Genomic DNA, 27,498 nt, shown 5'->3' on the forward strand with positions numbered 1-27,498 from the left:
TTCATGCTCTTATCCAGGTTTTAGGCTTCAATTGACTTGATTTGAGACTCAAAAATTTCTATATTGCTTTAGATCAGGAATTCCTGACCTAAATCCTCAGGAATTCTTTTATTAATTTTTAGTCCTTAATATTTTTTGTCTGGATTGTCTAAGACTTCTGAAACATTTCAAGATGGGATTTTTTCATCACTGACTGAATAATTATTGGGGGTTTTATACATGACAGCAGTTTACGGATATAACTCCAAAATATATCCACAGAGAAGCTTTTACATACCCTAATATTTAGAAGAAAAAATGGTATGGACATTAAACACCACCTCAGAGGTTCTGACCAAAAAGCACAGAGGTCACAAGCAGATGCCTTGGTTTATACAGATGCTCAGCAGAACTTTTTAATGAAGGCTGGTCCCTCCAGACACCTCTGGTGAAAGCTGAATAACCGGTCAGAGCAAAGCCCCCAGGTCCCTCACAGCACAGAAAGTACAGCACAGTAGCAGAGGCTCAGCTCTTTGCTCCACCCGCACCATTTTGCAGCTGAGCCCCCTGTTGCAGTAAATAACTTCCTGGGATCCCATTCAAGCAAGAGCGGGACTTGATCCTGGCGGAATATTCCAACTCAGAATATTCTGAGTCTTCTTCTGTGGTTCTGCTGGAAAGTGCCCAAAAGAGAGCTACGAATACAGGCCTTGAGGGGAAGCCGCGTGAGGAGCGGTCTGGGCACCTGGGCTGTCCAGCCCGGAGGAGGCTGAGGGGAGCCCTCATGGCAGGCACAGCTTCCTCGGGAGGGCAAGGAGGGGAGCAGGCACTGATCCCTTCTCTGGGGTGACCGGTGACAGAACCCCAGGGAATGGCCTGAAGCTGTGTCAGGGGAGGTTTAGGTTGGATATCAGGAAAAGGTTCTTCACCCACACGGTGGTTGGGCACTGGAACCTGAGAGAGCTCGAGAAGCGTTAGGACAGCGCTCTCGGGCGCATGGTGTCACTCTTGGGGGTGGTGCTGTGCCGAGCCAGAAGCTGACTGGTTGATCCTTGCGGGCCGCTTCCAGCGCAGCTCACTCCGTGTGCCCTTCTCCCCGTGTCCCCGTGTCCCCGTTAACTTCCCGCTACGGAGCGCGGATCCCGCTGGGAGCAACCGCCCCGCCCCCAGCCCCGCCCTCCCCGCCGTTCGCGCTTCCCATTGGCCAGAGCCCCCGCCGGTCAGCGGCCGTTGCCGTTCGACCGGCCCCGCCCCGGGGGCGGCTATGGGGGCGGTGCCGCCCTGGGGGAGGTGCGGGCCGGTGGCGGGGGGGGCTCCGGTACCGGCACCCGCACGCATACCCACACCCATGCACGGCGCGGAGGAGGCTGCGGCCGGGCCGCGGGTGAAAGCGGCGAGCACGCAGACCGACAGCATGGCCGGTGAGCCGGACTGCGGCGCTGGGAGGGAGGGCGGGCGGGGCCTGGCCCGCCGTGACGGAACCGCGGCCCCGCGGCGCTGGCGGCGGGCCGGGCCGGGCCGGGCCGGGCCGGGCCGGGCGGGTGTGAGGGAGGTGTGCGCTGACCGGCCCCTCGCAGGTCTCGCCTCACCCACCGGGTCCTTCCAGGGACCGCCTGGTCTGTCCTCTGTTCAGGGGACACTTTCACCCTCCTTCCGGGGCTGTTCAGAGAGCCCGCGCCTTCCCTCTCTGCCGGTGATGCTTCACAGAGTGCTCCTGACCGCCACAGACAGTGCAGTAATGTGTATATATACATAAACATGCATATATCTACAAATGTGTATGTATATGGGTGTATGTACGTGTGTGTATACATAAAGTATCTGTGTACTTATATGTACCTATACTTTCATAAGTAAATGTGCGTATAAGTATAGATAGCATATCTCTAGTAGGTAAGCATATAGATACTTTATATATATATATATATACATACGCACTTGATACTATATATTTATAGCGTGTGTGTGTACATTTATGCTACATATACAGTGTGTGTATATATACATAAAGTATATATATACTTATTTGTGTAGTATCTTTAGCATATATCTATAAATTAAAAAAAAAAAGTATATATTCTCCATCCTCCCCCAGTCCTTCTTGACAACACCCTTCTCCACGAGGGCCTTTTTATAACATAGGCTTGTATTTTGCTCCCCCCTTCCATCCCATTACAGCAATTTCTTGCCCTATACCAGGTATATTTAATATGCATACAATGCAATGTGCAGGAAAATGCTCACCTGCGGGGTTTTCTAACTAACTCCACAGCAGGCCTATGGTATGGGTTTGGTAGAGAGCAACTTTCTCGCAGGGCTGGGGGTGCCCAGGAGAAACAGATGCTGGTAGATTGCACAGACCCCACTGCTGTGTCCCAAGGGAGTGGTGTGTGCATACAGATGTGATGTATGTGTGGTTCTCAGACTGAGCACCAAGGCAGGGCAGCCAGCTCTCCTGGGTGGGTATATGAGTTTTGTTTCATCCCAGTTCTGTGGAAAGCCTGCTCCCAAGCAAGCAAAATTTATTAAATCTGAAAATGGGTTTTAGTTTCCTTTTCCCAGGCAGCAGAGTGATGTCAGCGGAAGCTTCCTCCTTGGTGTCAAGCACTTGTTAGAAGCTTTCAGACTTTGGGCTAGGAACTCCTGCATTGTTGGCAGGGCACAATCCTGGATCTGAGCCACGTCCGGGTAGGCTGTGCCCTGCTCCTGTTGGCTTCCAGGTGCAGCAGGATTTATGGCACCAGCCTCCACACACACACACACTTTCCCTGGAGCTTGCCTTGCCTCACTGAAGCAAGATCTGTAACTAGGAGGAATAAAATCATACCTTTGTGTGAAGTGGGCCTGATGCATGTGGAGAGAGCACTCCTTTTATGTGGCTTTGCTCTCTGTAGCAGAGAGCCTGATTCCTTTATTTCCCCAGTCTTCTGTAGTTGCTTTTAATTCTGTAAGGCATCTTCTGCCTTTTTTCCCATCCATTTTAACCAACCTTCTCTTCATCCTGTTGAACCTAAGGGAATGTTTAACTGCCTGAGGTAAGATGCAAACACACAGATATGGTAACTGTAACTAAAGATCTTTCCTTTTTCAGAATATTTTCCTGCTTCTCAATATAAATTAATGTCAGGATGTTCTTCAGTTTGTTTCCCATGCATTTGAGAGGTCACATTTGGGTTAGGTGCAAGAAAACAAAGAGTAATTAAAACTATTTTGTGGTGCATGCAGTTTTAAGTCTACTCTCTGTGCCACATTGTGGGCCATTGTAGAAAACACAAAGGTGTGTGTTTGCACTGGCAAAAATTGCACTGTTGGTTTTACCTTGCCACTTGGGAACTGTACATGTCTGTGCCATGACAGGAGCAAACAGGGGCTGTAATGAAAATGAACTCAAGTGCCCATTTAATAAAACAGATTCTGCTTCTTTAGGTGTGGCCTGTAGACTTTCTTTTTACTGTTTGCTTTTAGTGCAGGTGACAACAGCTCCTGGTGTGTGCCTCTTGCCGTTTCTAGCACACGTATCTGGCTGTGCTAACCTTGCAGTGCTGGTGCCGAGTGGGGTAGCAGAGCTGGGCAGCCTCAGGAGCAGTGGACAATGTGGCATCAGATAGTGCTGCTGACAGGCCCATATTTGCTTTCCAAACCACACTTATGTATGAAAAAAGCTGCTAAAATACCATCTGAAAATGGTGTTTCAGTCACGGATTGCATATGTTTATCTGTTGTTCTAATTGTTTGGGTTCACAGACATGTCATTAAACTAACCTCTCCCTCAGCTAGGCAATCTTAGTATCTGATTATATCTCTTCCAAGCTGCTAGACCTGCTTAACGAATGTTTTTCTCTATTCTGTTCCTTTCTTGCCACTGCCATTACCTCCTTTGCAAACTCTGTAACATTTGTGGGAAAAGATAGAAATAATACTATTGTCAGACAGCACGTGTGAGACCTGCAGAGGAATATGTGTTCATTACAGCTCTCTGTAAGCACCCCTGAAATGGGGACTGGAGATATTTCCAAGACTTTATAAACTTCTTGCCAAGTGTGAGGCAAGATAGCTTTACATCTGGAACGGTGCAAGCTTTACTGAGCAGCACAGTCAGTGCTTCTTCCTTTTTCCTTTGTGAGGAGCTCAGTAGTGCTGAGTTGTGCTGGCCCTCACAGGACAACTTCCAGATTTGGAGTAGAAGCACAGCACAAGGTGGTGCTCTGAGAAGAGATTTTTGCGTTTGGATATTTTGTCAGAAGTGACAGCCTGAGCAAAATTTTAAATTTTTGTTAAAAAGCTAGCCAAAATCTAAGCAGACTGTGAGAATCCAGAAGCAGGATCTCCAGAACTGATGTAACTGGAAGGTTTCACAATAGCTCATCCTCTCTTGCTGCAGGCATCAGTGTAATATCATGATGTGTGTGCCTGGATATTTTTGCCTTCTTCTGTGGTGAGCCTGAAGCTGAATTAGAACCTGTCTCTAATTTCTCTAAGCATCTGTGAATCATTTGAGCACATTAAGTTTTGTGGGGTCTGATGATCTGATCTGTGATTCTGCTCTACCCCTCTGAGTCCAACAAACTCACTGAAGCTCAGTGAAAATTTCACCAGTTCCTCTTGTTGTGCAAATCTGATCTCTGCATCTAGATGTGAGCATCCTGAGTTGGCAACGACTGCCCTGAAAGGGATGGTGAGGATGTAACTGCTGCAAGAGCAGAACCAGCTTCTGTAGCAGCTGTGGTATAAAAGACTTGAAAAATAATGTTCAGCAATATGGAGTTTCTTTATAAATATTCTCTAATAAATATTTCTCTTTTTTTCTTAAAAACAGGTCAAATGCCAAGACTTTCTAAGGTCAATCTTTTTACTTTATTAAGTCTCTGGATGGAGCTCTTCCCCTCACATGAGCAGCAGAAAAAATCCCAGGTAAAATGTTTGTGCTTATTGTTAATTGGTCTTTCTGAAAGGCTCCTTCAGTGAATTTAACCCAACTGCTCTTTAGATGACACATAGTCCAGATGAAAAAAAAAACCAAACAACCAAATGTAGTAAACTTTTTTCAAATATTTCTTAGAAGTAGAAAAAAATCCAGTAGTGGGAGAAAAATAGCAAGATGGCTAAATAGCACGCTCTTTCTGAAAAACTGTCAAAGGCAAGATGCATACCCCAAGAGGTGAAGCAAGTACTAAAAATCAGCCAGTGTTTTAAAGAGCATGACAAAGGAGGTGTGGTATGTACCCTGTGTGGAAAGTCAGCGTGGTTGTTGGTACAGAGAGACTCTTTTGGAGTTACAATGTTCATGGCTGTAGGTGAACAGTTCCTTTATACCGTGGAGGTGTACACGAGTACTTGAAATGTTTGCTGGTCAAGAACTTGTAGCTAATTACTTCAGTGACAAGGAAAAGAAGCTGCCCTTGAGAGTGGGTCTTCTAAATGTAACCAGTTACTCTTCAAAGTCAAGAGGCTTTTTCAGACTGACCTGGAACAGGATGTTTGCTGTTGTGATCAGAGTTGTCACTGGGCTTTTAAATGATAACTGCATTGTACAGAGCATACCCATGAGCTAAGATCCAGAGCACATGTATCAGCCAGGGCGAGAAGAGATAGGAGAATAACCTGAGTGACAATTAGGCCTGATTTTCAGAGCTGGGTATGTCCCAGGCTAGATTTGAAGGAGGGGTAGATGAGCAGCAGCTACAGCCTTCAAAAGCAGTTTGAAATTTAGTAATTCAGTTAGAAATGGCACTTGGCTTGTACATAGGGCTTTAGTGAAGTCTCATTTCTGTAACCACAAAGCAGTTGAATAATTTACAGATCTAAGGCAGCAGTGTTCAGAAGCAGCTGGATTGCTTAAAGAGATCTGTGTCACCAGCTTCATCAAACTAGTTTGTATCCAGTTTTTTCACAATACATGGGAATCCAGATGTAGTAGCACTTGTCTGTGGTGTGCAGACTTCTTCCATGGAAGATTCTTTAGAACCAGGATTCATTACATAAATAAAGAGATTAAATAAAGCTAGGGAAGCTATTGGCTCCCAGGATGGTCAGGCTTAAGACAGAAATTAAATTCATGAGCATTTCCAGATGCTGGCTGATTCAGAGAAGGTTTCAGCTATAATTGACAGAATTTTCTATGCTGCTTCTGGATTTTGTTAAGGGCAAAGAAATGACCAGAAAAAATCAGGAATTTGTGACAAGTCCCTCTTTGGAGTTTGACAGAGACAGGGCACCCTGATATTAACCGGCATGTGTGAAAACAAAACAAGAAGAAAAAATGCTTAGGAAAATGCAGATTGTTTAATGATTGGCTTGTACTGAAGAGCTCTGTGCTGTACTGCTGGTTTGTTACTATTATCCAAGGAAGAGATGTAACATCTTTATGGAATCAATGTTGAAAAAAAGTAAAATAATAATAATGCCTTTTTCTGTAGGTGAAGAAGAGTGGTCTGGTTGTGGTGAAAAATATGAAGATTATTGGTCTTCATTGCTCCAGTCCAGACTTGCATGCTGGCCAGATTGCACTCATTAAACATGGATCAAGACTTAAAAATTGTGATCTTTATTTTTCCAGAAAACCATGTTCAACTTGTTTAAAAATGATTGTAAATGGTAAGTAATGACTGTAGTAGAGTGGGAGTAAATGTTACACTTGTGATTGAAAGCAGAAAGCCTGTTTTCTCTTTGGACTGTCCCACTTGTGAATGCCAATCCCTGATTTGTGTAGTGTGCATTGATGTTTTCCATAAGGAAAAAATGAATGTACATTTCTTGGAGCTGATGGTCAAGAAACTGGGGTTTGCTGCCAAGACCCTGTTTCCCTGTAATTTGCAACCATTATTACTGGTGGTGCTTTTCTCTCGACTGGGATGCACTGCTGAGGTTCTGACTGTCCTTTTGCACTCTGCCAGAGCAGCCCTAAGCCTCATGACAAGGCCTAGATGGATGTATTTTCCCAGATGGATGTATTTTTCCTTGCTTTCCCTTTGCTTGTCACTGACCACAGGGAAGAGTGGGTTTTTATGCAGAAATCACAGGGAGTACTTAAGGGTTTCCTTTCCCATGAGATAGGAAAACAAACCAGATCATTCACTTCCAGAAATGGGATCTGCTGGTACAGCCCTTCTGCAAATATTGATTTTTAATCTCAGCAGCAATGTGCTGCTCAGTGCTAACTATCAGTGCTAACTATTTTTGTGTGTTGCTAATTTATCTGTTGGATGTAAGATGCAAAATTAGGCAGTCACAAAGATCTGGGAACTTGGGTGACTCAAATTTTTATCTGTAGTCTGATTATCAAGTTGGATAGCCCTTGATACTTGTATCTACCAGCATTTTTGTTGTCTAGACACCCCTTAGGGAGGACTTGGGGCCTTAAAGAAGCAAAACCAGGGTTAGACAATAGTGTGTTGAATGTGAGCTTTATGTTCCACTGCACTTGCATGGTTCCTTCTGCTGCATTATCCTCTCTTCCAGCCGGGGTCAACAGGATTTCTTACTGGCCTGCAGATCCTGAAATCAGCTTGCAGAACGAGGTATCCAATCCAATGAGCACTGAGGATGCAAAGCTGGATGCCAAAGCAGTGGAAAGACTGAAGTCAAACAGCCGTGCTCGTGTGTGTGTGTTGCTTCAGCCTTTGGTGTGCTACATGGTGCAGTTTATTGAAGAAACTTCCACCAAGTTTGATTTTATTCAGAAAATAGCAAAATCACTGCCTGACTGTAACACTGACTTTTATACTGCGTGTAGGCAGGAGAGAATAAAAGAGTATGAAAGTTTATTTCTAATTTCAAATGAGGAAATACACAAGCAAATATTGATGACAATGGGACTGGAGAACCTCTGTGAAAACCCATACTTCAGCAACCTTAGACAGAACATGAAAGATCTTGTCTTGGTCTTGGCATCAGTGGCTGCCAGCGTGCCTGTCTTTGGATGCTTTGGGTTTTACAGGAGCGGATCCCAGCGAACAAATGAAGCAGAGGATCAGTGTTTGCCCCAGGACGTGGCCAGGCATTGCATGATACAGGCCAGGCTGCTTGCCTATCGGACAGGTGAGTCCTTACTGGGGTGAAGGAATGATCAGTAGGGGGCTCAGCAGTAGAGCAAGTTCCTCATTCCAGTCTTGTTCTTCCAAATACTTCCTTGAGCAAGCTGCTCCATGCCATTCCTACACGTGTGAAATGAGTGCAGCAATAATAGTAAAGACTCCTCAGGGGCTCACACAGTATTGTGTGTGAAAGCTTTCCATGAGGAAATCAGTGCAGGTGTTTCACATACAGTGCTGGCAAACCCTGCCCTGCCAATGTGTCCAACGCCCAACTGAAAATAGAACAGAATGACATTTAAATTCTTCAAGCTGCTCTGAGGCTCTTTTTACTGAAGTCTCACAAGATGCTTCTGTTATCAAATAAATGTCAATATTTCAAGCAGATTATGTACACTTCAGAAAAAAGCACTGAAATAATATCCTTCAGTAGGACATTAAGTACCATTATATTAAGTCTCCTAATGTTGTTAGTGGAAGTGCTTATATGTCTGGTGGGGATTTTCTTTGCATAGATGCTGGAGTTTTATGTCCAGGTTTCTGATATAGAAAGATAGTTATTGATTCTCTCTTGATAGAGATGACTTCTGTTAGCTTTTTTATTCTCTCTGGCTACCAATGCAGGAAAGTGATAAGTTCTTCCAGAGAACAGAAAACTTGGTGGTACTCCATAGAGATGTTTTTGTACTCTAGATATGATAGTTGCTTTTTTTAAACCATTGTAAGCAAACAAATAGTACATGTACAAAGCTTAAACCAAAACTAATCCCCCAACACACCCATCCAAACCCAACCTATTAAGTCAGGTACCCTCAGCAAATTTTGTCTCCAAAAATTGCAGAAATTACATCTTTTAGATGTAATTCAGAAGTTTCATGGAACCAGTTATGAGTTCTTTGTACAGTTTTCATTATACAGAACAAGATGGAATGACCAAGCTTGAGTACTCTTGGGGCAGCAAAATTCAGGTTTAGCTGTAGTATTTAGCCTGGACTCAGGTCTGGGGTTTCAGCCAACTTTTATTGCACTGCAATGAAATTAAAATAAATAGCAGCTCACACGCATATTTAGGTGCTTTACACTATTATATAGGTGCATATAAAGGGAGCAAGAACATAGGATGTTTTCTGTGCTGGTTTAATTAGTCATTTTCATCATCTCTTCATCAGTGTCTAATAAATATGCAGAATATAGATGAAGACAGCTTTGATAAAGTACATCTTTGGCAGGAAAGACCCTCTTTGAGTTACTGCATATGGTAGTGATACTAAGGATGATAGAAATGATTAATGGAAACAGTGTGTTCTCCAATATTAATCAATGGAAGCCTGAAATGTTTTTCTCCTTGATATGCTCAAGATTCTCATCAGTAGCTACTGGGGAAGATTTTCAAGCGTCATAAAAACCATCCAAGTCACATAAGGAAAGCTCTGTACCAGTTTTCCTATGGTGGTGATAGACTACACCACCACAATCCAATTGTTAAAATTTTGTCTCTGAATTTGGTATAAAATAGGACTAATTTTTATATGACTTCAGATCAAAGAAGCGTAAACTTAAAGAATAGCAGAAATTGAGTCATTAAATTAAGTACTAAACAAGAAGGTTTCTATCAGTTAGCTGTCTTACATTTGTAAACCTGCCCACACATATTCTTGGCATGCATTTTCTTATCCATGTGTTGGTTGCTTCATTTCATTTGTGAACAGATGTACACAGCAAAATCTTAGAATGACTGCCTTGCAGTAAGAACACACCCAGCTTTTACAGTAGAATCATATGATTTACAAGCTTTTAATCTTTCTGCATTTCTTTCCTCCTGTTCACAAAGCAACAGTAAATGTTATTCCTTACTCTAGGATGTCATATGTTACTGTATAGGTAACTCAGAAGTGCTTTATTTGTTATTTACTCCTAAAATGTTATGTATTTTAGAAGATCATAAAACGGGAGTTGGAGCTATTATTTGGGCAGAGGAAAAATCAGTAAGTATTGAAAAAGTTACTTTTTCTTGAACTCACAATTCATTCACTGGATTTGCCCTTGTTATTTTCCTTTAAGTTTATACACTTCTGTTTTTCATGCACACACATGCAGGTTTAGTAACTAAGTTAATGACTGATTCATTGTAATGCTTTGAGATGAAGGAGAAGTAGAAATTATTTTAGTAACTACAACAGTTACTAAAATAAATGGGCCTCCAGATGTAATAGCTCTGGATTTTCAGTGCACCCACTTCCCCAGTGATTGTCAGTTATTCCAGGTATCCTGGCTACAAGGTGTTGCTGCAGCTGCTGATCAGGCAGCATGTGTCCTGCACAGCCCCTCTTTACAGCTCTTTTTAGGAGAGCTCTCAGTGCAATTATAGCCTGATGGTCTCCTGAGGATATTTGTTGCAGTGAAATGCTGTATGGGCTTTAGCACATTCCTTTGTAGATCAAAGCTGTATTTTTCTGTGAATATTGTTACAGTGCTTTTTACATCCAAACAGAAAGTTGTTGTTCTTTGTATCTCTGCTTATGCATGTTACCAATCCCAGGAGGGTTCATTCTTCATGCAGCTGCAACATACTCTTAATTTGTTTTTAACACTTCTGTCCTCAGCTGCTTATGGCTATTTTGTTTCTTTTTCTTACTTCAATCGCCAGTTGCCTCTTATCAGCCGCCTGGTCACTGAGTCTGTTAAAAGACTGGCAAAACACCATCTCTGGCACATCAGGGATAAACTCCAGCTGTATTTAATCATGTGCATTGTTAAGGACTAAATCCTTCAGACTTCTTGTCCCTGCTGTCAGTATTACTTGCCAAAAGGAAAGTCTCAAAAGCCTGGTGCAGATAACAGAGGTGTTACACTTCACCTGTGCAGCTCCTACAGGGCTCAGTGGAAAAGCTTCAGACAGGCATGGAGCAGTTGGCAAGAGCTGAGCTGTCTGAGCATGCAAAAGTATGCATTCCACTGTACTTTGACTTAGAACTCAGTTAAAATACCATCCAAATTTGATGCTTTGTTTACTATTGCAGAGAGGCTGTGATGGAACAGGAGCAATGTATTTTGTAGGCTGTGGTTACAATGCCTTTCCTGTTGGATCTGAATATGCTGATTTTCCACACATGGATGATAAGCAAAAAGATCGGGAAATCAGAAAGTTCAGATACATTATCCATGCGGAGCAGAACGCCCTGACATTCAGGTAATGGGTTTGTTCTCACCACAGAGAAGAATGAGATGGTTTGGAAACAATTCCGCAATAAATGCATGTTGTGGTTTAAGCCCAGTGGGGAAGATGCACACCAGGCAGCCTCTTGCTCACTCCCCTGCCCCAGTGGAATGGGGAGAAGAATCAAAAGCAAAACTTGTAGGTTGAGACAAGACGGTTTAATAATTGAAACAAAATTTATTGATAATAGTAGATGATAATAAAAATAAAACCCAGGGTAAAAACAAGTAATGCAAAATACAATTGCTCACCAGCCACTGATCAATGCCCTACCCTATCACCAAACTCTGATCAATGTCCCTTCTAGGTAACTCCCCCAGTTGATATACTGGGAGTGACTCTATCATGGAATATCCTTTGGTCCAGTTTGGGTCACCGTTCCTGCTTCTTGTGCAGCTCCTCACTGCCAGAATATAAATCAAAGCATTTGATTCAGAGTAAGCATTACTTAGCAACAACTAAAACATCAGTCTGTTTTCAACATTATTCTCATACTAAATCCAAAGGACAGCACTGCACCAGCTGCTGAGAAGAAATTAACTGTATTCCAGCCCAAACTAGGACAATGTATGATGTCACTGTGATGAACTGTGGATTGCAATCACAGTCTTTTTTATGCCTGTGATGTAGAAGTTGGATGTATATTGGCAGTGTCAGCTCCTGGGGTTTCTTGAGATTTCTTGTATTAACTTGGGTTTTAAAGGATATTGGCTCCTTCAGTTATCCTTCAGATACAAACCACTGGCTCTGGTTCTTGCTAGACCAAAATGAGGAAGTGTGGCAGTTGGTGAAGCTTCCAACAATAATAGGTGTGGAGACATGGGATGGGTGTTGTTCACAGATAGTGATACCAAGCCAGATTCCATTGTGTACTTGTGCACTTGATTAAGTTGCTTCTGAGAGCAAATAACACTTCTTTGCTTGCTTTTTGAGGTATCAAATTCATAACAATTGAAAACTACCAAGATACAAACTCTGAAATTCTGTTTTCTGACTGCTTGTAGGTGTCGAGAAATAAAGCCAGATGAGAGAAGCATGATATTTGTAACAAAATGTCCATGTGATGAATGTGTCCCTTTAATTAAAGGAGCTGGTATCAAGCAGATCTACGCAGGAGATGATGATGCTGGAAAAAAGAAAGCAGATATATCTTATATGAAGTTCGGTGAACTTGAGGGTGTAAGCAAATTTACAGTAAGTGTCTAAATGCACTGTATTCTAAAAACTGGGGGCAGCATTGGTGGGAGAGTAGAGTGAGCAGTCATCTGCAGCCAGCACAGAGGAGTGCTGTGCTGTTTAGTCAGGTGAGTGGAATTGAGAGGTTGCTCTGTTGCAGTTCTGGGGAGCACTGCTGTGCCATGTGCCAGAGGATGGGGCAAGACCCTCTGTTTTCTCTACATGGAGGATTTCCCTCTAACTCACTGTTGTTGGAGGTGGTCTCTCCGCATGGTGAAGTTCTGTCTGAGCCTCCCCTGTCACAGCATGACAGCTGATTTCAGAGGTCACTGTGTGATTTTGTTGACCCTTCCAGCAGTTCCCAAAAGAGCTGTGGTGGGTTTCAAATGTGGCCAAGTGCACCTGCAGTCAGGGCACTCTCCATAACAAACTGCAGCACTGTAGGTGTGAGCAGCTGTAACATCTGCATGCTGTAATAGTCATTTGTCCTCAAAATAAGAGTGTTCAAGAGGGAGTCCTTGATTCCCCACCTCACAGGTCATGCCTTTCAGTGAAGGCCTGTAGTGTACTTTTCCTGTCTCACTTAGCTCCTTATTCTGTCTTCTGGAATAAGTAAACATTTTCTTCTTGTTTTACCAGTGGCAGTTAAGTCCATTGCACACTAATGCACTTGAATTCCATGACCCTACAGCCAGGGAAAGTAAGTATTTTTTCATTAATTCATTTTATGACTGCAATCAATAAGTGAGATCACATTTTAAACCAACCTGATTCCCTCTGAGATTGTTTTGTCTTAGTCTTTATTTCAGTGAGTTAAATTTTGCTATGAAACATTTTCTGAGGTTTTTGAATAGATGAGCTAACTGTTATAGTAATAACTAACTGTAATAGGTGAACTAACTTGTAACAAAATGCTTGTCATTGACACACATTGCAAATCTAGCAATGCTACTGTGAAGGTCAGGAACATGCTGTTTGGCACGTAGATAATTTTAGACTGCTTTATCATGTTTTAACTTTTGTTCTAGAAAGACTTTTTAGATTGTGTTCTATAAAGAGTATCATTATTTTTCAAGATAAATTGGACTGGACTCCTTAGAGTCACAAAATCCTTGTTGACACACACCCCTGTAGCAAGGGAGCTGTCATCTTTTCAAGACAGAGTTTAGATAAGTCTTACCTTGAAGCCTTTTTGTGCCACAAAAGAGACCCATCATAGGAATCTACTGTCAGCTACCAATCATTAAAATGTTACTCATCCAGAGGGGAAAACAACATGGAAAATGGCAGCTAAATAACTTTTGTGCTTCAAGCTTGAAGATGCAGTGTAAAGATGCATTGAGTACCGTGTTAGGAGCATAAGACAGACTGAAGGTAGTTTTTGTGGCACACAAATAGCCACATACTCCGAGCAAATTCCTATCATGTACTGAGATATATTAGTGGAGAAGTCGTTTTGTTAGCTACTTCCTTGTGGGCTGGGGAAAGGGGGGAGGGAAGGGCTCAGAGTAGTGTTTATGGCATTAGTGATCACTGCAAAATGTTAGGGCTTGTTTGTCCCTCTCTCTCTTAATGACCCAGCTGGAGAAAGATTAATCCTGGGGTACTTTGTTTGACAGCTTTTAACAAGGCTCATTTCTCTTACAATTTTCTTTAATGTGGTGTGCCTGCATTTTCAATACTGCACTGGTTTAAGTTCCTCTTTTTCCTTGGTGTATTCCTGTTAGCTAATGATTATTGCATGTTCCTCGGTAAGGAGAAGAAGACAATCTCCACCCCATTCCCCGCCCCCAGTGTTACTCCAGTGTCTCTGTCCATGTTGAGTATTAGGCTATGATTGCAGTTGTATTAATGCTCCATGCATGTTTTTTTCTTTAGATGGGGTCCAGAAAACAAAATCGCTGGATGACCAGCAGCACCAAAGCAAGAAACTGTGTCTTGGTCATTACTGAATAATTAAGCACTTCCTGCAGTCTTGCTTCGTACTTTTTATAATACAGCCTGTTTGCACTTTCAAATAAGGAAGAGTTTTATTTATTGTTTGGAAAGTGAATTTTAAAATAAGTTTATTTATGATGTCTTAAGTGTTTTACAGCGTTACCTGAAGATCTTTTTAATTTAGAAGCTCCTGGCGAAAAAATGCTGCTTGTATTTTCTGTGAAAGTAACTGGGTGGCTGATCATTTTTAACACATTAAAAAAATATACTGAAAGTTCATTGGTGGTAGATCAGAGTAATAATAAAATGGTGTCTTATTTGCTTGTGGTATGGATTGAGGGAATGGATTTATAAGTTCTGGGCTAGAAAATGGCAGAAATAAGCCGTACTTCTTCAAATACAATCATCAAGGAAATCTTCTAGAAAATGGTAGGTAAATAATCACCAGCAACTCTCTCTCTTCTTGAAAGTGGCTTTTGCTTCTGAGTCTGCTTCTCAGTATAATGGACACAAAACCATTGGGATAGCAGTCATTGCTAGCTAAATGGTTTGGAGGCCAATCTTGTCTCTCATACACACTTCTACCATACAGCAGAGCTGTTTAGTTTTCTGGTACTTGCCGTGCTGTTCCATGTGCTTCCTCACATGCAGTCCATCTGAATTAATGAAGACAAAGATTAGCTTTTCTTTTTCTCAGTTTCTGGAGGCAGGCATAAAAGCATTTCACTGTATGTATCTCACTGGCACCTACATACCTGTGAAGATTGTTAGTGTTGAGGTTTTGTTAATCCTCAGTGACAGGCTCCTAGGACTACAGGAGCTAATAAACCATCAGTGTCCTGTTGTGTCTTAGATAGGATGATCTGTACTAGTGAAATAGCCCAAATCTTTTCAGGTGCTTTTCTCTTGGATGACTGCACTACAAGGGTGACATTGAAACAGCCCCTGAAACTGCAGTCTAGTGTTGCTAGTTTTGAAGGGCCAAGTAATGCATAACCAGAACAAAGAGTTGTACCCAGAATCTTTTGATTCCCATCTGTTTCCGGCTCTGAATCTGACCTCAAACTGTTTGTTTTAGCAGATGTCCCAAGACTTTCTGTTCACTCCTCTGCTGAGCTCTCCAGTGCAAATGCTTTAAATCTTTTTCTGTTCTTGCTGGTAGGATATGTAAACAGCCCTTTCCCAGTTCTTTCATGCATCTTGTCTTTGCTGCCCTTCCTAAAGTCCTGGAAGGGGAATCATGTCCTAAGATGCATCTGTAGGTTATTTTTGTTTCTTTTAGGTTGTGGAGAAGCTTGGAACTGCATAGCAGGGCTGTGACTTGATAGCGTACACTGTCCAAATTAGAATAAAAAGTGTGCTGTAGTCCACCCACTGAAACCTTCTTGTTTCCATAATCCATTGGCAATGCTCATCTACTTGAAGTAGAAGCAAGGAAAAAAACAGAGCCAGATTTAAGGTCCCTTCAAGTTTTATACTGATCAGTTTGCTGGTATCAAAATCAGTAAAATCTGTATCTTGATAGGAACAGCTGAAATTGAAAAATCCCTTAAACATCATAGGTGGCCTGCGTATACAGAGAAGTAAATGAAGTCAAATATCACACACACGAAATAACTACAGTGAATGCCGCTGCTAGTCTCTGCTTCAGGAGGAGTTAAGATTCTACCTTTACTTTTATTTACTTTTTTTAAAAAGAAGATTTTTTTTGCAAAATTTCTGTGAAACTTGTAATCCCTTGTAAGGCTGAAGCCTTGGAAGCCTGGCTTTATTTCTGTCTTACTGCATTCTACAGAATCTTCCAGAGGCTGAGAAATTTCTCTAGGCTCTGATCGTCAGTATAACCCTACCTTAATTTTTACTGGAATTACGAAGTAGGGACTTTATCTTGACCAACAGGAGCCATGCAAATGGGGTTCCTCTCTCAGCCTATGGACTCTGTAGGTGCTGCTCATCTTGTCTGCTTACCAGGGAGAGCTACAGAATACTGGACATCTCCTTCAGTGCTTATTTTGCAAATCAACTCTAGGATGTTTGTTTCTTATATAAAAACTGCAAGGTATTTACTCAAGAAATGTAAAAGTTATATATTTTATACATTGTATGAAATTTGCTTATGCATTTTGAGACTCATTTCAGAACAATCATTTTAATTGCAGGCATTAACTATCAGTAATAATTTGGCCTTCTGACTGAGAATTACAGAAATTCTCTGTTAACTGTCTGCCTTACAGCAAAACATGCTTCCTGCTAATAAATTACTCTGACAGTAAGTACTGAAGTGTATTTTTAAGTGCTTTAGGTTATTAGGAACATTACAGAGTGCTTTGGAATGTTCACACTCCTTACAGGCCTTCCTCTGCTCTGCCTGAAGAATTTGTCTCAAATGAGACTGTGCCTCCTGCGAGCCCTGGGAAAGTGCTGGGGTCCCATTCCTTGGCCCATGAGGATCAATTTCCTCTTCCTCAGGAGAATGGGAACTGCCTTAGGGAGCACTGCAAGCTGCCACCTCCATGGCCTGTTCCTTGGTTGGAGAGGATCAAAGTGGACGAAGCTTTGACCGTCCAACAGTAAAACTGGTTCTTGCCTCACCTCCTGCCTCGCTGCCCTGCATTGCCTGTATGGGCATCCCCAGGGGCCCCAGTTCCCAGTCCCCACAGAGCAGAGCAGAGCGGGATCACTGTGGTGACGGGGCCGAGGACAGTGCCCGTCCCCAGTGCAGCTGTAGGGCAGCAAGGCTGAACCATCAGGTGGGTGATGCTGGGGCTCTGGCCCACCAGGGGTTTCACATCCACCTGGTTCCAGCCCAGGCATTTGGACTGAAGGCCCAAGAGCCAGTGGAGTGTATTACAGCTATTCCTACCGTTTTCCTGTGCAGCTGAAAGGAATCCACTCAATGCCCTCCAAGACTGGCTCATGTTGCAGAGCCACGTACAGTATGTGGGGACAGATGGGAGATGCCTTTCAGAAGTGCTCTTGAACTGAAATGTCACTGTAGATCACAGTGAGCAGTCAGTGGGACACAGCCAGGCTGGCAAAGGGACAGGCTTCCCAGAGCCATATTTAATGTGGGGACTACTCTGAAAAGCTTTGTAGTCTGAATAGGTTTTTTGTTTCAGCCATTGTGCCTGCAAACCAGACTCCAAATATCTGGCTTTAATTTCTTGGATCCAGTAAGTTACATTGCTTGGAGAATAGGAATGCAAAGAAGGTTGATGGTATGTGCTGATTTTAAATAGATCTGAGTAACAGTTGTGTTGGGTTAGTGTGGCAGGATTTTGGTTGTGGGTGGCTTCTGGGGTTGGTACAGTGAGATGCTTCCAGAAGTTTTGCCTCTATGTCACAGATCCAATGCCAGCCAGCTCCAGGATGGATCAAGCTCTGGCCAAGGCTAAGCCCAGCAGCCACCATGATGGTGCCATGGGATAATAGATTTAAGAAGTGGGGAAAAGCTGCACCATTGCAGCCAGAGAGAGGAGTGGGAATATGTGAGAGGAGCAACTCTGCAGACACCGAGGTCAGTGGAGAAGGAGAGGCAGGAGGTGCTCTGGGCACAGGAGCAGAGATTCCCCTGCAGCCCCTGGTGCAGAGCATGGGGAGGCAGCTGAGCCCCTGCAGCCCAGAAAGGTCATGAGGGGAGCTTGGATCCCCCTGCAGCCCAGGGAGAACTCCACGCTGGAGCAGGTCCATGCCAAAGGAGGCTGTGACCCCGCGGGAAGCCCGTCCTGAGGGGGCTCCTGGCAGCATCTGTTGGAAGTCAGTGGAGAGGAGCCCCTCTGGAGCAGGTTTGCTGGCAGGACTTGTGACCCACAATGGAGCAGTTCATGAAGAACTGCAGCCCGAGGGAAGGATGCATGTTGGAGAAGTTCATGGAGGGCTTTCGCCCGTGGGAGGGACCCCAGGGTGGAACAGGTGAAGAGTGTGAGAGGGGTCCCCTCCCTGAGGGCGAAACAGCGGCAGAGACAAAAGTGTGGTGACTGACCACAATTCCCGTTCCTCTTCCCCCTGTGCTGCTGGAGGGGAGGAGACAGAAAATTCGGGAATGCAGTTGAGCCCGGAAAGAAGAGAGGAGTAAAGGGAAGTTGTTCTAAGATACGTTTATTTCTCATTACTCTGCTCAGATTTGATTTGCAATAAATTAAATTAATTTCCTCAGCGCGGCCGCCCCCGGCAGCCGGGGAAGGAAGGCCGGGAGAGGGCGCTGGTGGCGGGGAAATGCCCGGGGAGGCCGCGGAGAGCGGGACCCAGGGAGTGCCGGGCTCCGCAGGGATGCTGGCACTCGCGGCGGGCCTCTGCCGCTCAAGAGCCGCTCCAGCTCTCGTCTGCACACAAAATTTGTATTGCATTATTTACATATATTAGTGCAACAAATGACTTAGGGCTGGGTGTGTAAAGATAGTGAGGCCACACTCTTTCCAGTGGATCCCAGTGGCAGGAGCAACGGGTACACACAAAGCACAGGGAGTTCCATCTGAATATGAGGAAAAATTCTCTGTTGCATGGGTGACAGAGCACTGGAACAGACTGCCCAGATAGGCTGTGGAGTCTGCTTCCCTGGAGACACTCAAAACCCACCTTGGTGCAATCCTCTGCAACCTGTTTCTGCTCTAGCAGAGGGGCTGGACAGGGTGGTCTCCAGAGGTCCTCTCCAACCCCAACCACTCCATGATTCTGTGATTGTGACCAGTACCCAGAGAGTCCTGCTGTTGCAGACAGAAGAAGACAAAGGTGTGCTGATGGTGATGATAAACATCAGAACACTCGAGGCAGCTCTAAGCTCATAAATGGGAAGAGGAAAAATCGTAGCTGGCACATCTGCTGTGTAGATAAAGGGCCTTCTTGCTTCACGTGCAGCAGCACAGGCTTCACCATGCTTGGGCTGGGAACAGACATGCAGAGGAAAATGCTGAGCATGGTTTTTTCCCTGGGGTATATTGCAGTGTGACGTTTATCTTCTGCACCCCAAGTATCAGCTGTTTGTACAGGAAATTTTCCACTTTGATTTCCCAGGAAGCCAGGCTCTGCCTCAGGACTGGGTGGTTTCCTGTAACTACAGGATCATTGTTGGAGGGATGGGGTCTGTTCCAGCTTCACCATGTTCCTCAGTGGCACAAGACAGGTATACTTAAAAACTAAGCCTGACTTTTTCCTTCTTCACCCTCATTGCTCAACTATCTGTACTTTGGCTCCAATGAGGTCACCTCATTGCTTTGCCAGTAAATTTTCCACCAGGGCAGCTAAATTTCTAACTTGGAGGAAAAACAAGGGGTTGGAGAAATGTGGAGAAACCATGAAGCACTTGGACAATAACTTCAACAAGAGCCATTTCCTCCTCCCCAATGTTATTTCAGAACTACCTGAAAGACGTATGTAAGATAGTGTGAATGCCAGTGCATTCACCTTCACTTAGTCTTTCATTCCTGTTGAGAGGCAAGACAGATTTAGCTAGAGAAAACAAAAGCCAGCAGGAATCAGAGGAGCTTAACTGCATGGCTAGAAGTGGTATGTATTAGCAGGAGAGCTTGGTCTTTTGTTGGAATGAACATATGTCTCTCCTCCCTCTGCAATGCCTGCTGTCCCCTGGGACGTCCTGCTTTCTTGCCTGTTAGTCCCCAGTGTCACTTTCCTTTGAGCCTTTGACAGGAAGGCTGTCAGCCCACAGCAAGAACCTGCTCTGCGCTATGAGCTAATTGTGGCTCTGCCCTTGACGTTCCTTGGGGCACAAGGCGAGTTCATCTGTGGATATAAATGTTCCCCCACACCCAGTTTTAAAATGGGGAGGAGATGCCTTTCTCCACTTCCTCCACAGGATTTTGAGAGGCCTGCTCCTTGCAGGCTCCCGCTTGTCCCAGGCACACAGAGCCTGTTGGGCATCTGACCATCTGCCCAAGCAAAGGCCAGGTTTGTTTGCTCCCTGCTGGCTGCCGGGGCAGGGCTGTGCTGGGTGTGCCGAACAGCCAGCCCTGACTGCGTGTTTGCACAAACAGATGCAGTGGGCTCTGCTTTGACAAGGGTATTTTTAAATCCGCTCCAAACGCTTGTCAAGCCAGCTGTTCTACAAGGAAGTTGAAGGGCACTGCCAAAGCTGAGCGCCAGTAGAGACAACGTACCCAGCAATTTGGAAATAAAGGGCCTCTATTCATAAGAGTTGAGTAAGGCACTTCATGGCCGCAAAGGTGCTGTCTTCTCCGTGCTCTCAGAAGGAATAACTCTATTCACTGGCATACTGGTAGCTCTTCCCAGGAGAGCTGCTTTGGGGATTTGGGTGGGTTTTGTTTCTTTAACTGTGAGGAGCTGGGCTATGATGCCATGGCTGGGCTGGTGTCTGTCATGCAACCAAAAAACTGCTCCAACCTGTCACCTTGGTAGTCAGGTGCTGGTTGTGTCCAGCTACTTGTCAAACTCAACATGCCAACATGCTGGAGGTGTTGTCTGCTGGCACAGTGTGGCAGTTAAAATACATGGGTTACATTTTTGGCTATGGGACAATGGCATTTGGAAATTCCATTTCCAAATCTGTGCTTGGGGGAGAGAGTGGCTCTGAAGAAAAGCACACCATATCCCATGGCCCTGTGGGCATCAATACCAACTTGCAGACCTGAGCGTACACCAAGGGAGGGAGGAGGTTGAGACATGTGGGACACCTGGCCATGCCTGATGTGCTGTGCCACAGCAGGGCTCTGTGGGGCAGCACGGGGCTTTCCTGGGCCAGTGCTCAGCAGCAAAGCCCTCCCAGCGGCTGCCAGTGCCCGTAGGGCGAAGGAAACTGCCACAGGGCTCTTGTAGCAGTGGTGAGGGTGCAAGGCACGCCGGTGTGTCACAGGATGTGCTGGCACCACACCCGTCCCTGTCCCCAGTGCTCCGGCATTACTGACCTGGGAAGGGGGAGCTGCTGGCCATGGCTGGGCCATGGCTGGTGCTACACCCCTGGCACAGGCTGTCCTGTGCTGCCACTCAATGTGACACAGCCTGAGGTGGGAAAGGTAATTTTTATCAGGGCTTTGGAAAGCCCCTCTCGAGCAATGCCATAGGAAGGGGGTGGGTTGTTTGATTGTTTTTCCTCCTCTCACATTCCTGGAAAGAGAGGCCAGCTCAAGGCAGGCACTGTGGAGCAGGACCATGAGTCAGGAGGGTTGGGCTCACTGCCTGCCTCTCCCTGGGGTTCCTGGGGAGCTGGGCCAAGTCACAGCCCTGTGAGACACTTGGCTTAGAGCTGAACCACATGGCCAAAACTGCTAACCTTGTTTTGAGTTTCTCCTTAGCCTGATGCCACGTTGCCTGCCCAGCACCAACTGTGCTCAGAGCTGGCTTGGGCTGCTGGTGCCTTGTGGCCTTACACATCAGACCCTGAGGGACTGGAGACTTTGCTGGTGGCAAGGCTTCCCTTCAGCATGGGCAGGGATGGCAGGGATTTCAGCTCCTTCTCCTCCCCAGGCCACAGCAGCTCTTGCTTGCAGGATTGCCTCTCACCATGGGGCTGAAGCTCCCACTGGATGCTCTGGGACACCTTACACTCAGTCCATGAAAACCTGCATCTTTGTGCAAGAACACTTAGTCCAGGAGTGGGAGAGTTACATACAATCCCTTTTATGTCATAGGGACCAAAACCTGTATCCTCTCTGCCTCAACTTTCACTGCCAGGCAAAAGATGTTCTGCAGAAAGCTGCTTTCTGCCAAAATGTTGAAGTGCTACTGCTTCAGAAAGATAAATGAAGCATTTGTTGGCCCAGAGAAAAAGCTTCTCTACTGACCAAACACCACTGCACCCATTGGAGAGAGACCTGGGTTCTCTCAGCCCTGCTCCAATTTCACAAGCAAGAGCAAAGCACATGCTAGAGAACAAATGGGATCTGTATCTCCTCTCCCTCTTGTGAGTGCTGTTATCATTAGATAACAGCAGAGGCCCAAGTCATTCTTTCCTTCTCATCTGATCTTGTCTCTGGAGAATGCAGATTAAGAGGCTCAAGCGGTCTTAACGCCCACATTTGTGGAAGGCCAGAGTCCTTGGCCGCTCTCGGGTTCACACCTGCTGCTGTACACACCAGGACACTCTGGGGAGCCTGTGGCTGCCTCTAATCAGATTTTCCTGATTTCAGCACAAGCTGCCCAAATCCCATGACAGAAGCTTATGGTTCAAAGATTCCTGGCACTCTGCTGTATCAAATAAGGTTTGACATTGCAGCATCCTGCATCGTATGTTGGCAGAGATTTCTTCATGTGATCTAAACCCCCTGAATGCTGTGTGCAAAATGGAATGGAGAGGCTTCCTCCAGCTTCTTTATCTTTTCAGTTTACAGTCTTCTCTGCTGCCTTCACTCTGATGAGCATGTCCTGAAATCACACAGCTCCCTCAGATAGTAATTTCAGATAAACTCTGAGTTCCTGGTGGGAGCACTCCCTTAGGCAGGAGCACCACCTTGACTGAATTCACCAAAGGAAATTGGGAGTTCTGTCATTATTTCAAAGTCACATTAGAAAAGACTTCATTTTCATTTACTTATTGCTGTGTCCCCACCTGCTGTGAAATATTACTATGGTGCTTAATTTAATCTTCACCAATTTTTATGCTTTTTATTCTTTCAAAGATCTAAGCAAGTTGAGTTTGGGGAAGACTCTCCTTTGAGATGGGTTGTGTGATCTACTGCAGGACCAGCTTCTGGTAAGACAAGCTGCAAGGGCCTGGCATGTGTCATTTTACCTGTAAGACCTCTTCTTCCCCTCCCTGTTGCAGACACACACACAGATCCCCTTTTTCACAAGCCCTCCTTACCACCTGCTTTCTCATGTGGTACAAAGACTCTTTGCCCTGGAAAAGGCTTCCTTTGCAGGGCCAGGGCCCATCACTGTTTCCTGTTGGCCTGACACCTCTCTGCCCACGCTCACCAGGGTCTCTTTGTGTTACCATCAGGTTTGGGTCTCTTCAAGTGCTCCTCTGTGTGCAGACCATGCAGACAAAGCACTGCCAGTGTGACCCCTCACAGACTCTCTGGGCACCTCTGTGTGGGTCACGCTCCCTTCGTCAAGGGCAGGCGTTCCCCAGCAACACACCATGAGACACTTTTTCCTAGCACGGGCTGGAAGCCCAATGTTCTCATGTGACTCCAGAGGCTGAGGCAATGGACACGTGTCTCTGTGTTAATCCAGCCCTGGAGACCAGCCCCACCCCAGGAGCTCAGAACACAGCCAAGCACCCTTTGGATATAGGCTCCAGATCTCAGGATCAGACTTAAATGACTGGCTCCAATCACTGTGATTCCAGAGAAGCTCCCTTATCGACCTGCAAGTGACCACTGCCAGCAAGCACCGCCTGCAGGCAGGGGCTGGGGCTCATGGCCAGGCCAAGCTGGGCTGGGGTTGCCAGACCCCTGCCAGCCAGGGCTGCAGACCTGATGCTTCAGAGATCATTGGCTTCGAAGGCAGTGCTCATCCCTCTCCATCTGCTGAAACAAGTTGACAAAGGAGAGAAGGAATTTAGCACTATATGGAATCTGGCTATCCTGAAAGGCAAGAGAGAAAAAAACCCAGAGACAGAAATAGAGTGATCAGTAATCATGCCTTTAATAGCTTGTAAATTTTTTTTTTTTTAATTCCAGGCAACTAAGATGTACATTTGTTGTGTGTATCTGACATCTGAAAAAACCAAGACCACAATCAGTTCTGTTTCTTCCCTTTTCTAAAGCACATAAATTAAAGTATCAGTCACCTCAATATACAACAGTTTAATGAAAGAAAAGGGCTTGTTCTGTTTTTACAATTCAGTGTCACCTGTTACCTGAAGCATTAGATAGAGTTTTAGCTAGAGAACTTTCTAACAGCAAATAGGAAAACTCAGAACTTAGGCTGTCCAGAAAAATTCAAGAAATTTCCACTCCCTGCTCTCAAATTCCACTTCCTACTAAAGCATCAGAATAACATTTTCCTGTTAGAAAACAAAAGACCCCAAAAACTCTTCAAACACACTAGGGAAACTGTCTGTACCATAGAGCTTATTAAACTCAAAACATTTATGATGCAATAACCTCCTCTTCCACAACTTTAACACTGAACCTGAATTCAGGTCAGAATGAACAAGGGCAGAAAATGCCAAACTACAGGTGGCCTTTGGTGCCTGTTGCTGCTCAGTAGCCTGCCAGGATCAGTATCCAGTAATGCTCTCAGCTGTGGCAGCACCTGCAGGCTCAGGGACCTCAGCCCATGCAGCAAATCTGGCTGAGGCCTTTTCATGATTGCCTTGCTGAACTTAGCTCAACCCTGCCTCACACAGCCAGGACTGGAATTTATATGGAAAGACTCTAGGGACCCTCCTCTCACTCTGATGCTGAGGCTCAGCCCTAGTCACAATTCAGCCAAGCAGCTCTGGCTGCCACCCAGACTGTGGATGGTTTCTGTAGGTTAGGATCACTTTATCAGCAATACAGCACAGCCTTTGATGGAGGGGCGTTGCCCTTGCCTTTTCCCATTACGGGGCACTTGAGCACTGTGTCCGTGGGGCTGCTCCTCATGAGACCACAGGGAGCTGGTAGGAAAAGCCTGTGCCCTAGCACGAGATAGATCACACACAGGGAAATGGGAGTTAGGCAGAAACAGCTCAGATGGCTGATATAGCCATCCATTCCCTAACACTGAATAGAAAACCTCTGATCTAGGGGGGGGGAAAGGATGAAAGAACACAAAATGAAGCAAAAACGTGACCTTTACTGCTTTTTCATCTTCCATAGTTTTGACTAAAGAACCTGACCTATAAGTGCAGCTAACTCCAGAGACCAATGTACTCTTTCACAGTCTTGTGTGTGTGCAGCGCTAGAACCAAGTCACAACTACAGGTGTGAAGGAACAATGTCACAGTCCTCAGGAGACCTGCTCTGTGCACTTGCCAGTGCTTGAGTTTGCTGATAAAGTTAAGCAAAGAGGTTCATTCTTCTTGAGCACAAAAAATTCTGTCAAACCAGCTTCTATTACAGAGAGATTCTAAACTGACATAAATAATAGAATCTTGATTAAAAATAATATATTATTCTAGATTTTTTGGTTTTTTAGTTCTCATGTAAAACCCCTATACTCTTGACATCTAGGAACAAAGACAAAATAAAAACCAGGCACTTGCTGTGCCTTCTCAAGCACTATTGTGGTGTTTAAAAGACACAGAGGAACTTAACAACTGGATTAATGCCTACAGTGGAAAACAAGAGGTGTTCTTCATGCCGTTGGCTTTTTCAAGTCTCGTATTTGCTTAATCAGGTAGTTCTTCTCATCAGTGAATTGTTCATCGTCCGTCCTTTCTTTCTGGAAATTGCTCAGAAACTCAATTAGCTTGGGTTGGTTTTTCAACAGGATCTCCACAATAGGCTGTGTTTTGTTTGGACTGGCCACAAAAACCTAACATGCAAACAAAATCAGGCACAGAGAGACAGCAAGGGGTGGGGACAGAGAGAGAGAGAGAGAGAGAGAGAGACAGAGAGATAGAGGAACATCAGTCACAACATCCCCACAAGTTACAGGGAGATACTCTACTGCTACACACCTTGTCCCAGGGCAGTCAGACAGGAGTTCAAACATGTTGGTTCCACAGCAAACTGAAGCAAAACTGTGCCCATGTGTGGTATCGTTTCCCTTTCACTTTGCTCCTTGGTGATAAAAGCTTTTGACTGCAAATCCAGCTGTTGAGAGGGAGCTATCAATCCTCAGCCTCTTCCCACCCACAAGACAAATACACAGAAATTAATTATCAGGAGAACGGAAAAGCTTTGTGTCAGTATTGATATCATTTCCGTATTAAACCAGGCCTAAAATTAGACTTGCCAGCTTTGTTTTGGTTTGGAAAATTATGTCAGAGGCCTCACTTCCCTCTGCCTAATCCATTCATGGGAGCATGGAAACTTACAGCAGCAAGAGCGGGAGGATTGTGGTGTGCCCAGCACCTTTGCAGTCCTTGCTGACCAGAGGAGGGTGGCATTGCAGGAGGGTGAGGTGAGACGCAGATACTCACCTGGCACAGCCAGCCCAGCATTGTGGTTTACTGACCTTCTTCAATGCTCTGATTTTTCCTACTATAATCACTAAAGCTGCAGTTTTCCAGCTCTGAACATGACCCCTCATGCCACAGTGCTGTTCCTTTAACATTTTCTCTGAGTTAAGTGCAAAGCTAAGGCTGGTTGCAAAGGCCGACAGTGAAAGGCTCTTTCAGGGACCCCGGGATGGCACAGAGATGGAGCTCTCTTTCCTGGATGTGGGGCAGGAGGGGCAGGTGGGGCGTGGGGCTCACAGTGGGAGCACACGTGCAGCGCCCCGGCCGCCCCGGGAGCAGCTCCCACATCTGGCTGGCTCCGAGGTTTCCATGGCTGGGCAACAAACACCGCCCGAGCGCTTGTGCAACAACAGAAAAAACTCCAGTTAGTCTCTGCCCCATGAGAAGAAATTAAGGATGGACAGAGCTGGAAATCATCCAGTTTCCCTCCAAGCCTGTCCAAAGCAGAATGAAAACAAACATCTGCTGACAGCACAGAATGGCATGTTGTCCTGCAGAGCACAGGCAGTACCACCGCGCTGGCTCCCGGTCTGGGGCTCTTCTGCAGGTCCTTTTGTCTCCCCTGAGGTTGTGCCCACAGGAAAACCTGGGCCACATCCAGCTGCCCGGGGAGGAGCTGTGACACCTGATGAGAATCACACACACTCTGTCCTGGGGGGCTGTGCTACAGCCTCTTGTCCCTAAGACAACACCTGGTAAAGGCTGAGGCAGGGCTTAGGCTGCACCCACTGCTAGGCTTCATACTCCAAATTCAGAGGATGTTATACTAGTGGTGGGGAAAGTGCCACATCAGGGGAACATGTGGAAGGAGTGGGGTTCCACACACACCAACAGTATCCCACTGAGCACTTCTGCCCAAACAGGAAACTAGAAGTACTTTTTCATTTCACAAAGGTGAGACAAAGCATCTGCTCTTAAACTCCAGCATCCTGATGCTAGAGTAATCTTAATCTGTGTCTATGTTTTTGTCTCCCCTGGATCCCTCCTCCTCAGGCTTCTCCTAGAAGTCCCTGCTTCGAAGTACTTTGCCCTTTGCTGTGCAGGAAGAGCTGCAACCTCTGCCATGCTGGGGGAACACTTCCCAAGTGCATTACAAAGTTTTCCTTGATCTGGTGTCCAGGACAATACACTTT

General features: G+C 45.3%; 2 protein-coding genes across 4 annotated transcripts in view; one reads left to right on the forward strand and one right to left on the reverse strand.

The window, feature by feature from the left end:
• Window positions 1–1,259: 1,259 nt before the first annotated feature.
• CDADC1 (cytidine and dCMP deaminase domain containing 1) lies at window positions 1,260–16,604 on the forward strand. Of its 2 annotated transcripts, none has more exons than XM_064714900.1 (9): window positions 1,260–1,400; window positions 4,796–4,890; window positions 6,396–6,573; window positions 7,438–8,016; window positions 9,945–9,994; window positions 11,030–11,199; window positions 12,231–12,420; window positions 13,042–13,102; window positions 14,281–16,604. In XM_064714900.1, the coding sequence occupies exons 1-9, from the start codon at window positions 1,328–1,330 to the stop codon at window positions 14,352–14,354; spliced, it is 1,470 nt and encodes a 489-aa protein (XP_064570970.1). In that variant the 5' UTR covers window positions 1,260–1,327; the 3' UTR covers window positions 14,355–16,604. The 2 variants fall into 2 exon arrangements, with proteins under 2 accessions (XP_064570970.1, XP_064570973.1); XM_064714903.1 differs by lacking the exon at window positions 1,260–1,400 and adding an exon at window positions 1,726–1,757.
• A 7,270-nt stretch (window positions 16,605–23,874) lies between these two features.
• The window catches only part of CAB39L (calcium binding protein 39 like), a 43,242-nt gene continuing 39,618 nt past the window's right edge, over window positions 23,875–27,498 (reverse strand). For both annotated transcript variants that reach the window (XM_064714911.1, XM_064714919.1), the window contains exon 9: window positions 23,875–25,716. In XM_064714911.1, coding sequence (XP_064570981.1) covers window positions 25,537–25,716 — 180 coding nt within the window. In that variant the 3' untranslated portion in view covers window positions 23,875–25,536. The remainder of the gene's footprint in view (window positions 25,717–27,498) is intronic.

The sequence above is a fragment of the Zonotrichia leucophrys genome, chromosome 1 (assembly GCF_028769735.1).
Source record: "Zonotrichia leucophrys gambelii isolate GWCS_2022_RI chromosome 1, RI_Zleu_2.0, whole genome shotgun sequence".
NCBI classification, from domain to species: Eukaryota; Metazoa; Chordata; class Aves; order Passeriformes; family Passerellidae; genus Zonotrichia; species Zonotrichia leucophrys.